General features: G+C 39.4%; 1 protein-coding gene across 2 annotated transcripts in view; it reads left to right on the top strand.

Annotated features, from left to right (window-relative positions):
- The window catches only part of LOC115126155 (uncharacterized), a 46,090-nt gene extending 30,633 nt beyond the window's left edge, over positions 1 to 15,457 (top strand). Inside the window, exons 1-13 of one of the 2 annotated variants that reach the window (XM_065001106.1) lie at positions 3,667 to 3,940; positions 4,217 to 4,552; positions 4,712 to 4,924; positions 5,153 to 5,494; positions 6,238 to 6,483; positions 6,751 to 6,852; positions 6,943 to 7,161; positions 7,274 to 7,606; positions 7,701 to 7,955; positions 8,819 to 8,909; positions 9,085 to 9,139; positions 9,234 to 9,469; positions 12,766 to 15,457. In XM_065001106.1, the coding sequence (XP_064857178.1) occupies positions 3,886 to 3,940; positions 4,217 to 4,552; positions 4,712 to 4,924; positions 5,153 to 5,494; positions 6,238 to 6,483; positions 6,751 to 6,852; positions 6,943 to 7,161; positions 7,274 to 7,606; positions 7,701 to 7,955; positions 8,819 to 8,909; positions 9,085 to 9,139; positions 9,234 to 9,469; positions 12,766 to 12,847 (2,565 nt within the window). In that variant the 5' untranslated portion in view covers positions 3,667 to 3,885 and the 3' untranslated portion in view covers positions 12,848 to 15,457. Of the gene's footprint in view, positions 1 to 3,666; positions 3,941 to 4,216; positions 4,553 to 4,711; positions 4,925 to 5,152; positions 5,495 to 6,237; positions 6,484 to 6,750; positions 6,853 to 6,942; positions 7,162 to 7,273; positions 7,607 to 7,700; positions 7,956 to 8,818; positions 8,910 to 9,084; positions 9,140 to 9,233; positions 9,470 to 12,765 lie in introns of those variants that run through there. The other variant, XM_065001105.1, reaches the window with a different exon arrangement.
- Positions 15,458 to 16,912: the final 1,455 nt, after the last annotated feature.

The following is a 16,912-nucleotide window of genomic DNA, read 5'->3' as shown; positions in this document are numbered from 1 at the left end:
TGCTGGCTAGCGGAGTAGAAAACTTGAAAATAAAAGAGATCCGCACACTAGGAGCTCAGATTCAAAAATGTCATCATCAACGTTTCGACAACCAAGCTGTCTTCACAAGGGTGTAATCACAAACACTGCGGGATGACTCGGTTATGTAGTGTCAAAAGACACAGGTGTCTGTAATCATGGCCAAGAGTGGCCTAATATCATTGGTTAATTATCAAATATTAAAATGGCATACAAAGAACAGCATCCAAACAACAAATGGATAGCATACGATCATACATTACTTTGACTACACAAGCTTCTAAACAGTTACAATGGCAAAGTCACAATATTCACAAGAATGGCTTCAGATCAAAGTCTACGTTGAGACCGAAGGGAGCAAGGGTCTTTAAGTTAAAGATCCAGGCAGCCTCTCGTCTTAACAATAAATTATCAAGGTCACCCCCTCTCCTAGGGAGGGTGACATGTTCGATGCCAATATTACCCAGAGACGAAATCGAGTGGCCTGCCTCCAAGAAGTGGGCCGCAACTGGGTAAGTGAAGTTTTTACACCTAATGGTGCTACGATGCTCTGAGATACGTACTTTTAATTTGCGCTTTGTTTTACCCCATCATTTTTACCACAAGTACAAGTTATAAGATAAATAACTGCCTTAGTGGAGCACGTGATAACACCTTTTATTGGGATCTGTTTCCCTGTTTGTGGGTGTTTGAAGGATCTACATTTATAAGTGCTATTGCATTGAGAACAGCCATTACTTTTGTATTTACCATCCAGTAGGGGCGCAAATAGACGTTGTTCACGAATATCTTGGGGTGGTAAATCAGAGCGGACCGGTCTATCCTGTGCCTCCTCCAAGGACCAGGCCTCCAGTAGATCTCTCCCGCCTTGTGAGTACTGTGCCTGTTCTAAGAACAAAGTCTCCTGCGTGTCCCTCCAGTCCGGATCTGCCAGAGCCTCCCTCCAGTCCGGATCTGCCAGAGCGTCCCTCCAGTCCGGATCTGCCAGAGCCTCCCTCCAGTCCGGACACTCCAGAGCCTCCCTCCAGTACGGACGCTCCAGAGCCTCCCTCCAGTCCGGATCTGCCAGAGCCTCCCTCCAGTCTGGATCTGCCAGAGCCTCCCTCCAGTCTGGATGCTCCAGAGCCTCCCTCCAGTCCGGACGCTCCAGAGCCTCCCTCCAGTCCGGATCTGCCAGAGCCTCCCTCCAGTCCGGACGCTCCAGAGCCTCCCTCCAGTCCGGATCTGCCAGAGCCTCCCTTCAGTCAGGAGCTAACGGAGCCGCCCGTCACTCTGGCACCGCCGGAGTCGCCCTTCACTCTGGCGTGGCCGGAGTCGCCCTTCACTCCGGTGCTGCCGGAGCTTCCCGTCTGTCCGGTGCTGCTGGAGTCTCCCGTCCATTCGGGACCCATGGCTAGGGTCCCCAGTCCGAGGTCGGCGGCGAGGGTCGCCGCTCTAAAGAGGCCACGGAGGCGGGCTAAGAGTCGGACAACGACTATGGTGGAGTAGGGTCCACGTCCCGCGCCAGAGCAGCCACCGCGGACAGACACCCACCCAGAACATCCCCTATAGGTTCAGGTTTTGCGGCCGGAGTCCGCACCTTTGGGGGGGTACTGTCACGTTCTGACCTTAGTTATTTTGTTACATCTTTATTTTAGTATGGTCAGGGCGTGAGTTGGGTGGGTTGTCTATGTTAGTTTTCTATGATTTGCTATTTCTGTGTTTGGCCTGGTATGGCTCTCAATCAGAGGCAGCTGTCAATCGTTGTCCCTAATTGAGAACCATATTCAGGGAGCCAGTTTTCTATTGCGTTTCGTGGGTGATTGTTTTTCTGTTGTGTGTCTGGACCGGCCAGAACTGTTTTCGGTTGTTTCTCTTTGTTATTTTTGTTATTTCTATGTTCATTTTAATAAATATAGACACATACCACGCTGCACCTTGGTCCTCCTCTTCCCCTTCATACGACGACCGTTAAATTGTGTAATTTCGGCAAAGTATAGAAAGTGGCAATTTTAGGGTGTTGAATAGCCAAAAAGTCATGTTCTTTTTGGTTATCTGACCAGAACTTAAATACCCATCTAGGACAGTAAAGATAGTATTGGGAAGTGGGGTCACTTCTGAGTATCTTGTAAAAGGCAGCTGTCTATGACACTCATATACATAAACTGTCCTATCCATGAGTACAACCGACCCACCCTTATCAGCAGGACGAATAAGTACTGACGTATCAGATTGTAAATCAAGCAAAGCTTGTTTTTCATCCTTAGGTAAATTATGGAAAGATTTGGACCCCTGTTTATTCTTAAGGAGATGTCCAACATCTTCTTCCACAAGTCTGCAATATGTCTCGATAGAGTGATTGCGATTGGCTGGAGGTATAAAATAACTCTTGCTTCTAAAAGGAGCCGGAGTATGTGCAGGAGAGCAACGTACTGGTTCAATAGAAGTGTCAGAATTAGGGGAGCTAAAGTATTCCCTTAAACAGATGTTTCTAAAAAACTTTAACATGTCTACATCAAAACATGAAAATCGTTGCACTGGGTTGTAGGCGCAAAAGATAACCCTTTATTAAGCAAAGAGTCATGGGCAGAGCTCAATATCTTGGAATGACAGGAACATCATTCATTTTATTCCCATTACTTCCCAAATGAATGAGGACTGGAGGCTGCAGTAATGTTGAGATGCCAGTAGGGGGAGCTCTAGTCTAGAACACTGAACCTTCAGTACCACTTTGATGCAACTGATGAGGAGTGATGGTCATGGGTGTGTAAATGGAATGGGTTCTAATTTAATAACATCATGGAACTTTGACCTGTATATACAGATGTCAGAAGGGCAAGGTAGGTCATTAAAATGTTAATGTTATAAATAGTTTAGTCAACACAGTGTTTACATGGTTCTGTATGTAGTATAAAGATCACATTGGAAATGGACAATTTTTAAAAATAAAATAAATATATGCCCAGACATGTCTTTTACACAATTTCTATTCTATTACATTAACAGCCCTTTTCTGGCGTGTTGGTCTGGTTGTCGTGGATGTTAATGTCTTTACTAAACAGGAAGGACAGTTCTACATCCACTACTTGTGTTCTGACTGCTTTTACAAGGTTTCAACACTTGTTTTCACTCACTACCAGCCAGTTGACTCACTGTTCCAGACCTCTCCTCTTCACTTCACTCTGTAACTACTCTTGACAATATCTTGAAATATAGTGTTTGGTTATTTGTTTTTAGTCATAAGTCAAATACTTGAGGGTAATGTATCATTTTACTTCTCGTTATGTTTTGAGCTGTGTTTTGGTTGTTACATCAGGGCCAGTATTCATAAAGTGTCTCCCCCGGTGTGGGTGATTGTGTGACACAGTGGATTTATCTGAGGGCCCTTTAGGACCAGACTGATAGGGAGGAGGGTTGACATCTATACTGTGTAGGATGTGTGTTTGAACTTTTCTACATCCATAACAACCAACTCTTTAGACTTTGATACAGACTCCATGGGCCTTCACTACAGACACTGTGTGTGTGTGTGTGTGTGTGTGTGTGTGTGTGTGTGTGTGTGTGTGTGTGTGTGTGTGTGTGTTTGAATCACTGTCTGTTTAGCCTCACAGCTTGGGGATAGGTGCTGTCATTGAACCTGGTGGTCAGTCTTTAGGCTGCTGTACAGCTTGACGGACCGTAGAGGATTGAACATTTATCCTCCTGTATTTGGGGTTCTGAGAATAAAACAGCTTCAGAACATTCAGAAATATGTGTTTACAGTAATACAGACCTGTTGAATAAGTTGTTGTTGTTGATGATATAATGATGATTACTACGTAGTTATTCACCAGCTATAGAGTGAGTTGTTGTTTATGTTTCTAAGACTGCAGGGTGGGAGATGCAACAATGTCCTTGAGAACAACAGGAAGTGTGTTGGTGTTCTTTCTCTGGTCTGTAGCAGGTATGGTCCCTTTCATAACTGTTTTAGTTGCCCTGTGTTTCAATGTATAAACATGTCTAAAAGGTTAAGAGTCATAATATTGTTCTGTTTGGCATATCTACTTCACTTTATATATTGGTCTTCTACTCCTCACTGAGCGATGCTTATCTGTGGTTTCCATTCACATCCAACTCAGAAACTATGGCAACAAAATGTGGACCAACAATACTGTTAGTGAGAGCCATTTTTGTATTCATTTTCATTTAATAGATGTTGTGTTGTGTGACTGTGTTTCAGTTGTACTGGGTCAGGATGGATGGACTGTGACATACACCACTCAGAGAATCTGTGCCTTGAAGGGGTCAACAGTGGATCTGACCTGCTCTTTCAGATATCCCAGTGGTCATGAAGTCACATCAACCTTCTGGTTCACTAAAATTGAGACTGAAGACCTAGGTCAGAACCCAGAGTATGCAGGTCGTCTGGAGTATCATGGAGATAAGAAGAAAGACTGTACCCTGAAAATCACAGACCTGAGAGAGAGAGACTCAGCTACGTACAAGTTCAGATTATTAACAGATCAGGAAGGAGGGAAATATTATGGAAGTCCTGGAGTCACTTTGTCTGTCACAGGTATAGTAAAGGTGTTTTTATGTTCAATTACAATTAGTTCTGACAGTTGTTGTGGTGTGTATGTATTATAGTCTGTATAATATAGGATTTCTTCCATCTTTGTATTAGAGTGATAAGTCAGTGATAAAGGGATTTACAGTGATATTGATTTTTCTCCAGGTCTTCAGGTGAAGGTGACTGGTGGACATCAGGATAAGACACTGACCTGTATCACCACCTGTACTCTGACTGACAACCCCACCTACATCTGGTACAAGAACGGACAACATCTACATGAGCCCACTTCCCATCAACACTCTGTCAATAGTTATTCTTCAGACAGTTACTCCTGTGCTGTAAAAGGCCATGAGGATCACCACTCTCCTGCAGTGTGTGAGTCTGAATGAAACTGGTATTTTATGTAGTATCATTTAGAACCAATAAGAATGGTTTTACTTTCTCTGTCAATATTCTTAACTATATATATTGGAATGATAAACAGTTTTATAGATCTATGTCAATATACATATTGTTTATTATTCAAAATGAACCTGTCCAATACATCTATAACATTGAGTCTCATTATGGTTTCAGGAAATGATCAGTTACATTTTGTTTCAGGTGTTGTGGGTGAGAGCTGTATGAATGTGACTTACACCCATCAGAGTATCTGTGCTTTGAAAGGGTCAACAGTGGACATATCCTGCTTTTACACACATCCCAGTTGGCATAACGTCACAGAAGTGTCCTGGTTCAACAAATGGGAGTCTGGTGTCACTAAAGACCTGAGCCTGAACCCAGAGTATGCAGATCGTGTGGAATACCATCGACAAACAGAAAAGGACTCCACCCTGAGAATCACAGATCTGAGAGAGGAGGACTCAGCTGAGTATCGCTTCACTTTTAAAACAAACAACATTGAATGGGGTCATAGTTTCCCAGGAACAACTCTGACTGTCACAGGTAATATTACACTTACAGAACATTATGATATACTGGTAATACTACACTTACAGAACATGATGATATACTGGTTATACTACACTTACAGAACATTATGATATACAGGTAATACTACACTTACAGAACATGATGATATACTGGTAATACTACACTTACAGAGCATTATGATATACTGGTAATACTACACTTACAGAACATTATGATATACTGGTTATACTACACTTACAGAACATTGTGATATACTGGTAATACTACACTTACAGAACATTATGATATACTGGTAATACTACACTTACATTACATGATGATATACTGGTAATACTACACTTACAGAACATGATGATATACTGGTAATACTGCACTTACAGAACATTGTGATATACTGGTAATAATACACTTACAGAACATTGTGATATACTGGTAATACTACACTTACAGAACATTATGATATACTGGTAATACTACACTTACAGAACATTGTGATATACTGGTAATACTACACTTACAGAACATTATGATATACTGGTAATACTACACTTACAGAACATGATGATATACTGGTAACACTACACTTACAGAACATGATGATATACTGGTAATACTACACTTACAGAACATTATAATATACTGGTAATACTACACTTACATTACATTATGACATACTGTCACTACTTTATCTCTAGTTGTTGGAGGTTGAAATTATGAGGTTTGTTCTTTTATGTTGTTATTCTCTCTTCATTCAGACCTGCAGGTGAAGGTGACTCCTGGCACAGTGACAGAAGGATCATGGGTTATACTGACATGTAGCACCACCTGTACTCTGACTGAAATCCCCAACCCCACCTACATCTGGTACAAGAATGGAGAAGAGCTATTTTCTGACTCCTCTCCCCAGTATCAATACTCAGTCAGTAGAGGAGGTTCTGACAGCTACTCCTGTGCCTTAATAAGAGGCCATGACAAACTCAGCTCTCCTGAAGTCACAGTGGGTGAGTTTGGTGATTTACCTCCAGAGTTTTCCTCTCTTACGGTAAACAGACTTGATATTTTCAGTCAATTCAGATTACTGATTTATAAGTAACTATAGCTCATTACTATCTAACATGTTGGTCATACTGAGAATCATACAGATAAGCTAATATCATCACCATCTTCACCATCACCATCAACATCATCATCATCATCATCATCATCATCACCATCACCATCAACATCATCATCATCATCATCATCATGTGCTTCATCATTTGTTCCAGATACTTCTTCTCTGAGCTGCTTAAGGGTGACCTACACCAGTAGAGGCATCTGTTCCTTGATACCATCAGTGGACCTGCGTTGCACTACCATATATCCCACAGGTTAGACTGTGTTATCTTTAAGTCTGGTAGAGTCATTGTGTCAACTACAGAAGGAAACCAGAAAGTGTGTTTTTATTTGCTCTCATTCAGACCTGCAGGTGAAGGTGACTCCTGACACAGAGGCAGGGAAGAGGACACTGACCTGTAGCACCACCTGTACTCTGACTGGTAACCCCACCTACATCTGGTACAGGAATGGACAGTCTCTTGCTTGGCTCACTTCCCAACAACACTCTGTCTGGAGTTCTGAAACAGAAAGTTACTCCTGTGCTGTTAAAGGCCATGAGGATCTCCGCTCTCCTGCAGTGTGTGAGTCTGGATTCTATTGGGATAATTTGTAGCTAACCTTTCTTTATAACAAAGTAAGGCAATTTTCTAACTTCAAGGTATATCTGAACAAAACTATTTAATGTATTTTCAGGTGTTCAGGGTCACAACTGCTGGAGGGTGACTTACACCAAGAGGAGAATCTGTGTCTTGAAGGGCTCCACAGTGAACATATCCTGCTCTTACACTCATCCCACTAGTTATATAGAACAAGGTTCATTCTGGTTTACACGGAAACACCCTGTAGATGTCAGGTCATATCCAGAGTCTGCAGGTCGTGTTCAGTACAATAGGAACACAGAGAACCACCACACCATGACAATAACACACCTGACAGAGAAAGACTCGGCTGAATACAAATTCAGATTAATAACAACAGATGAGGGGAGATTTTCTGGTCTTCCTGGTGTGATGTTGACTGTCACAGGTAAAACTCCACCTACAGTTGTTACTGTAATAGGACAAGTCTAATCACATGACAAGCCAGTCGGGAGTCAAATATGACTGATGTTTCCTCTTAGATATCCTGTTGGAGATGGATCCTACGTCTGTGTCAGAGGGGGAGAGAGTCACGCTGAGATGTAGAACCCAATGTACAGTCGGTCTCAACCCCACCTACATCTGGTACAAGAATGGACAAAGTCTGACCAACCCAATCACCAGTTATAACAGCCTGATCCTAGACCCAGTCAGCAGTGAGGATGCAGGGAACTACTCCTGTGCTGTAGAAGGCTTAGAGAGAATCCTCTCTCCAGAAGAGACTCTCACTGTCAGATGTCAGTACATGGGGTGTTGATATATCTACAGTGAAAGTCATTGATATCATCTCTACAATACATGGTTCTACATGTCAGTGTAATATACTAATTTACATAATCTCTGTCATACATGGTTCTACATGTCAGTGTATTATACGAATCTATACTAATTTACATAATCTCTGTAATACATGGTTCTACATGTCAGTGTATTATACGAATCTATACTAATTTACATCATCTCTGTAATACATGGTTCTACATGTCAGTGTAATATACTAATCTCTACTAATTTACATAATCTCTGTAATACATGGTTCTACATGTCAGTGTATTATACGAATCTATACTAATTTACATCATCTCTGTAATACATGGTTCTACATGTCAGTGTAATATACTAATCTCCACTAATTTACATCATCTCTCTAATACATGGTTCTACATGTCAGTGTAATATACTAATCTCTACTAATTTACATCATCTCTGTAATACATGGTTCTACATGTCAGTGTAATATACTAATCTCTACTAATTTACATAATCTCTGTAATACATGGTTCTACATGTCAGTGTATTATACTAATCTATACTAATTTACATCATCTCTGTAATACATGGTTCTACATGTCAGTGTAATATACTAATCTATACTAATTTACATCATCTCTTGCTTCCAAATTGACAGGTTTCAAGCTGATCTTAATCATTGCGTTTTGACTGATAACACTTTGGTTTATAATTATGTTTTGGCTTATGATGTCACAAGTATTATAAGATCCCAAAGTATTAACACGTATTGTGGTGATATTCTATAATGTGTTCGATTTTAGACTATAAGAACATGACATGTCCTCATATCATCCATATTATATTATAGGGAAACAAATATCAGTTCTGACTGCAGCTGTAGGAATCATTGTTGTTGTTCTGGTTCTCATCCTCTGTCTCTCTGGACTCATGTGGTTCAGGTGAGTGAGATTGCATATTTTTTAAATATAATTTCACTTTAGTCATTGTAAATTTGAATTTGTTCTTTAACTGACTTGCCTAGTTAAATAAAGGTTAAATAAAAATGAATAAAAGTAACTTAATGTATTAATTGATTGATTGATATCTTCATACATTCATTCATTTACAAAACAGGAAGAAGAACTCCACATCCACCTCCAACACAAGAGACACAGCAGATGATGGACAGGTGAGTCTGTTGGAATCAGAAGGTGACTGTGATGACTGTGTATTCTTTGTGGAACTTTCCACTCCTCATGTTGTCTGTTCTTTCTTTCCATCAGGGAGACTCTAGTCCAGTGTATGACAACATCTCAAACATGGCCATGAACCCTACTGCAGCACAGACAGAGTCCACAGACAACCAGGATGATGTTCACTACGCCAGCGTCCACTTCTCTCACTCCAAAAACCAGGAAGTGCCTCTGTACTCCACCGTCCAGCTGCATCAACCCCAGAAACAGGATGAGGATGTCCACTACGCTGCTGTGAAATTCAACCTCCCCAGTTCTGCCACCCAGTGAGCATATTCTGCCATTACAACAACATAGAGTCAATACTAGAACATTGTGAACAAACAGCATTAAAGGAGAAGCTTGTTAACAACCTAATCTGGATGAGGGGGGGGGTGGGAGTTGAATCTCATTTACTGCATTTCTACACAATTAAAACACTTTTAAATGGTATTTGGAAAACAGAAAAAAACAAGCAAAAATGACCCCAGCCGTTATCACCTTGGCTGCTGAGGGTTATCTCACCTCAGTCCATTATCACCTTGGCTGCTGAGGGTTATCTCACCTCAGTCCATTATCACCTTGGCTGCTGAGGGTTATCTCACCTCAATCCATTATCACCTTGGCTGCTGAGGTTATCTCACCTCAGTCCATTATCACCTTGTCTGCTGAGGGTTATCTCACCTCAGTCCATTTTCCCCCTGGCTGCGGAGGGTTATCTCACCTCAATCCATTATCACCTTGGCTGCTGAGGTTATCTCACCTCAGTCCATTATCACCTTGTCTGCTGAGGGTTATCTCACCTCAGTCCATTTTCCCCCTGGCTGCGGAGGGTTATCTCACCTCAGTCCATTATCACCTTGGCTGCTGAGGTTATCTCACCTCAGTCCATTATCACCTTGGCTGCTGAGGGTTATCTCACCTCAGTCCATTATCACCCTGGCTGCTGAGGGTTATCTCACCTCAGTCCATTATCACCTTGGCTGCTGAGGGTTTTCTCACCTCAGTCCATTATCACCTTGGCTGTTGAGGTTAACTCACCTCAGTCCATTATCACCGTGGCTGCTGAGGTTATCTCACCCCTGTCCATTATCACCCTGGCTGCTGAGGGTTATTTCACCTCAGTCCATTATCACCTTGGCTGCTGAGGTTTATCTCACCTCAGTCCATTATCACCTTGGCTGCTGAGGTTATCTCACCTCAGTCCATTATCACCTTGGCTGCTGAGGTTATCTCACCTCAGTCCATTATCACCTTGAAAGCTGAGGGTTATCTCACCCCAGTCCATTATCACCTTGGCTGCTGAGGGTTTTCTCACCTCAGTCTATTATCACCTTGGCTGCTGAGGTTTATCTCACCTCGGTCCATTATCACCTTGGCTGCTGTAGGTTAATTCACCTCAGTCCATCTACAAACACATAACCTATTAGCTACACAGTTGTAATGTTATACACCTGAAAGGGAGGAAATATGGGAAATGATTCACACTGACACACTAATCAGAGAAGAAATAAAAACATGTGACATTTTTAGAACTGTATTGTTTACATGTTGATAGTATTATAATGTAGAACTATAGGGAAGATAGGTGCTGTGAAGATGTTCATATTGTATTGAAACATATCTTTATATATATATATATATAGCTATATAGGGAAGATAGGTCCTGTGAAGAGTTTCATATTGAAACATGTATTTTTTTTATGTTTGATTAGATTAGTACAGATTTTCTCAGGGGACCCCACATGGGGCCCTGACCCCAAGTTTGGGAACCAATGTAAAAACCTCTCTCTCTGCTTGCTTCCTCTCTCTCTTGGTCTCCTCTACTTCTACCTGCATTGCAGCCTGCCTCAGCCTCTCCACTGAGCCCCACATCACTGTCTGTCTCAGTAGCCTGTTCTCTGTAAAGGACTTAGTAGTGTATTGTTTGCTGAGTTAGGCTCCATTTAACGTAAGCATCTTACTTCATCCTTCTAGCTGGCTAACATGCTGACCAGACCGGACACGTCGTGTGTGCGAGCGTCACAAAATAAATGTAGAAATCCATGTTATTAAATTATAGCACCCACACTGCTCCCGCACGCCAAGGAGCGACTCCTCATTGGTTTATAGAAGCAGGTACCCACGTGCCATCTCCTCATTGGTTATACCCACGTGGGTGATTGAAAGACTAACTTTTTTGCCGGTCTTCGTGGTAATACTATGAAAGTTTAGATGCGATCACCATTTAAGTTCAAAGATGAAAAGGCCTGGAAGGAGGAGAGATGACTAGAAATTATTCAGTTGGCCGTTTATGTGTGGATTAATTGTCGGAGTAGAGGACCTTGTGCATTTCAGGTAAAATAACAACTCAATGTTTATATCCCAGGACAAATTAGCTAGCAAGAGCAAGCTAGCTAAATAGGACAAATTAGCTAGCGTGTGCAAGCTAACTAGCTAAATTGGCATATATGTTTAATGCTTTTCGACTTGTCCCCAAATTAATGTCATTTGTTTTGATTTAGATTTTAACCTGCGTGTCGTGATCGCGTTTGGTGTAGGGGGAGAAAATAAATGTTTGCACGATAGCGCACGATGGCGCAGGCGCGAAGCCGGTTTGGGTTCCGTGTAAGTAATATTAACCAGACCCCTTCAATGTTACTGCAATAGAAATGTCAGCTGGCAGCTATGCCCCCGACCTGACTGACATGTCTATGAGCGACTACTAACCAGTCATTCTCAGAGAGTGATGTTTTTGTTTGGTGGATGTCTGTAGAAGCGGCAGGAGTTGCGAGATAGATTTTTAAAAAGCCTTTTGTCCGGCATCTCGCTAACAGATTGTCAGCAGAGCTATCTGCTAGTTGGGGTATTTAGTTTCACGTCGCCCTCGGCCTGTTCAGCGAGAAGGAGAATTAGCCATTTGAGAGAATGGTGAATGTGCTGCTGAAAAGCAAATCAGGGAGGAAGATCCGGGGGCAAACATAACAAACAAATCACAGTTAATGATTCCAATCGTTCACAAAGAGGCAGGAGAGATTAGTCAGATCAAGAAAATAAGCTTTGAACAACACTGGGAGCAATATTTAGATGTTCATTTCTTTATTATTATTTTCAAAATAAACATTCGGAGTCCTCATATGTAGTTATGACCATGTGCTCATTGGAGGAGTAGACAATGATGATGTCATAAATAATACATATTCTGCATTAAGGTAATTCATGCCTCAACAACAGAAACAGGACGAGTATCTGCAATAAACTGCTGTGAAATGTAACCACCTCACTGCTGCCCCCCTGTGACCATATTCTGCATTAAGGTCATTCATATGCTGCTGCTTATTGTAGGGGATGTCATCAATACGCAAAACAGTTGACCCCTAGTGACTACTAGTGATGTCATTTCCTTAATCTACCAACCCAACAATGGACATTTCAAGACAATTACCATGACATGACTATAATGAGAGAGTGATGAGTTCCAAATGGCACTCAATTCCCTATTTAGTGCACTACTTTTAACCGAGCCCTATCGGCCCTGGTCAAACGTAGTGCACTATAAAGGGTATAGGGTTCCTTTGTTTCATTTCTGTTTCTCTCTCATCAGACCAGCCGCAGCACAAGCAGCTGAGGTGGATGCCTCTGGGATCTACAGTACAGTCAACAAACCCAGAACCAAGAAGACTTGAACATAACAAACCAAGAACCAAGAAGACCTGAACACAACAAACCCAGAACCAAGAAGACATGAACACAAAGGCCCGGAACCACAAACCCAGAACCAGGAAGAACTGAACACAACAAAACCAGAACCAAGAAGACCTGAACACAACAAACCCATAAACAAGAAGACATGAACAGAACAAGTTTGACAAAAACCTTGTATAAATATAAATAAAACCTTGTATCGGGGGTTTGTGGTATGCGGCCAATATACCATGGCTAAGGGCTGTATCCAAGTACTCAGTGTTGTGCATAAGAACAGCCCTTAGCCATGGTATATTGGCCATATACCACACCTCCTCAGGCCTTATTGCTTAAGTTTATAATAGCAATAACAAACTTCAGGGGTTTGTGGTATATGGACAATATACTGTACCACGGCTAAGGGCTGTTCTTGAGTGAATATGCCGTGGTATATTGACCATATACTGCAATCCCCTGGGGTACCTTATTGCTATTATAAACTGGTTACCAACATAAATTGAACAGTAAACAAGTATTTTTGCATCATACCTTGTGGTATATTGTCTGATATACAGTATACACTTCTGAAATGCTGTTTCAGCCAATCAGCATCTAGGACCCAAACCACCCAGTTTATAATGGTATGTAATAATATTTTCCATCCAGCAGACACTTTTATCCAAATTCACTCAGTCATTACAGTCATGTTCAAATACATGTATCGTATGTGTAGTCCCAGCAGTGTCACGCTCGTTAAAATGGACGGACCAAGGCACAGCGTTAGTTGGGTTCCACATATTTATTTGCAGTGAAACTTAAACAAAAAACAAGAAACATACAACAACCGTGAACTATGTGGTGATGAATGAACTCACACAAAACAATATCCCACAAAGCAGGTGGAAACAGGGAACCCTTAAGTATGATCCCCAATTACAGACAACGAACATCAGCTGCCTCTAATTTGGAACCATACTAAGAGCACCAACATATAAATGAAAAGACTAGAACACCCCCTAGTCATGCCCTGACCTACAACACCACAGAGAACCAAGTGCTCTCTATGGTCAGGGCGTGACAAGCAGGAATTGAACCCATGCACCATGCTGTACAAACTAGGCCACACAGAACTACTCTATTCACACTTAGAGTAGGAGTTCTGATCCCGGGTCAGTTTTGCCTTTTAAACTATGATGAATAAGTAGGACCTTAACATTTATTTTTAATTTTTATTGTAAACATTTCTGCTTACAGCATCTTTTTCCCAAAATGTTATATTTCTGAAGTAGGCAACCTCAAGGTCCAGTTGTATTTTATATAACTATATATGTTTGTATGTTATATTTCTGAAGTAGACAACCTCAAGGTCCAGTTGTATTTTATATAACTATATATGTTTGTATGTTATATTTCTGAAGTAGACAACCTCAAGGTCCAGTTGTATTTTATATAACTATATATGTTTGTATGTTATATTTCTGAAGTAGACAACCTCAAGGTCCAGTTGTATTTTATATAACTATATATGTCTGTATGTTATATTTCTGAAGTAGACAACCTCAAGGTCCAGTTGTATTTTATATAACTATATATGTTTGTATGTTATATTTCTGAAGTAGACAACCTCAAGGTCCAGTTGTATTTTATATAACTATATATGTCTGTATGTTATATTTCTGAAGTAGACAACCTCAAGGTCCAGTTGTATTTTATATAACTATATATGTCTGTATGTTATATTTCTGAAGTAGGCAACCTCAAGGTCCAGTTGTATTTTATATAACTATATATGTTTGTATGTTATATTTCTGAAGTAGACAACCTCAAGGTCCAGTTGTATTTTATATAACTATATATGTTTGTATGTTATATTTCTGAAGTAGACAACCTCAAGGTCCAGTTGTATTTTATATAACTATATATGTTTGTATGTTATATTTCTGAAGTAGGCAACCTCAAGGTCCAGTTGTATTTTATATAACTATATATGTCTGTATGTTATATTTCTGAAGTAGACAACCTCAAGGTCCAGTTGTATTTTATATAACTATATATGTTTGTATGTTATATTTCTGAAGTAGGCAACCTCAAGGTCCAGTTGTATTTTATATAACTATATATGTTTGTATGTTATATTTCTGAAGTAGGCAACCTCAAGGTCCAGTTGTATTTTATATAACTATATATGTTTGTATGTTATATTTCTGAAGTAGACAACCTCAAGGTCCAGTTGTATTTTATATAACTATATATGTTTGTATGTTATATTTCTGAAGTAGGCAACCTCAAGGTCCAGTTGTATTTTATATAACTATATATGTTTGTATGTTGTATTTCTGAAGTAGACAACCTCAAGGTCCAGTTGTATTTTATATAACTATATATGTTTGTATGTTATATTTCTGAAGTAGGCAACCTCAAGGTCCAGTTGTATTTTATATAACTATATATGTTTGTATGTTGTATTTCTGAAGTAGACAACCTCAAGGTCCAGTTGTATTTTATATAACTATATATGTCTGTATGTTGTATTTCTGAAGTAGACAACCTCAAGGTCCAGTTGTATTTTATATAACTATATATGTCTGTATGTTATATTTCTGAAGTAGACAACCTCAAAGGTCCAGTTGTATTTTATATAACTATATATGTCTGTATGTTATATTTCTGAAGTAGACAACCCTCCAGTTGTATTTTATATAACAACCTCAAGGTCCAGTTGTATTTTATATAACTATATATGTTTGTATGTTATATTTCTGAAGTAGACAACCTCAAGGTCCAGTTGTATTTTATATAACTATATATGTTTGTATGTTATATTTCTGAAGTAGACAACCTCAAGGTCCAGTTGTATTTTATATAACTATATATGTTTGTATGTTATATTTCTGAAGTAGACAACCTCAAGGTCCAGTTGTATTTTATATAACTATATATGTTTGTATGTTATATTTCTGAAGTAGACAACCTCAAGGTCCAGTTGTATTTTATATAACTATATATGTTTGTATGTTATATTTCTGAAGTAGACAACCTCAAGGTCCAGTTGTATTTTATATAACTATATATGTTTGTATGTTATATTTCTGAAGTAGACAACCTCAAGGTCAGTTGTATTTTATATAACTATATATGTTTGTATGTTATATTTCTGAAGTAGACAACCTCAAGGTCCAGTTGTATTTTATATAACTATATATGTTTGTATGTTATATTTCTGAAGTAGACAACCTCAAGGTCCAGTTGTATTTTATATAACTATATATGTTGTATGTTATATTTCTGAAGTAGACAACCTCAAGGTCAGTTGTATTTTATATAACTATATATGTTTGTATGTTATATTTCTGAAGTAGGCAACCTCAAGGTCCAGTTGTATTTTATATAACTATATATGTTTGTATGTTATATTTCTGAAGTAGACAACCTCAAGGTCCAGTTGTATTTTATATAACTATATATGTTTGTATGTTATATTTCTGAAGTAGACAACCTCAAGGTCCAGTTGTATTTTATATAACTATATATGTTTGTATGTTATATTTCTGAAGTAGACAACCTCAAGGTCCAGTTGTATTTTATATAACTATATATGTTTGTATGTTATATTTCTGAAGTAGACAACCTCAAGGTCCAGTTGTATTTTATATAACTTTATATGTTTGTATATTATATTTCTGAAACAATCATGAGACTTGTGAGACTATATGCTGTATGAAGCTTAGAACCAGAAAGTCATTATATCTGCTTCTATTATATTGTATTAATTCACATGGTACTATTAGATTATACACGTAGTATAAGTTTGGTATATTTGTTTGTTTTTATGTCCAGGAAAGAGTTCTGCTTGATTCAAGGTTTCTTATCGCTTTTATCAAATGTTGTTGTTTTAAGCTGGTGTGAAGTGTGACTTTAATGAATAAACTTCATCGTCATTGTTTTCACCTTGTTATAACATTATCTTCAATGGAGACAAAATGAAAAGCTTTCAATATCACACCTCCTCTACTTCTACTCATACAGTAACTACAAATAAAACATGTACATTGGTTTGGAGAGCAATA

Source organism: Oncorhynchus nerka, linkage group LG15 (assembly GCF_034236695.1).
Source record: "Oncorhynchus nerka isolate Pitt River linkage group LG15, Oner_Uvic_2.0, whole genome shotgun sequence".
NCBI lineage: Eukaryota > Metazoa > Chordata > Actinopteri > Salmoniformes > Salmonidae > Oncorhynchus > Oncorhynchus nerka.
The sequence above is the reverse complement of the archived record's forward strand: the minus strand, read 5'-3'. Positions and strand labels throughout refer to the sequence as shown.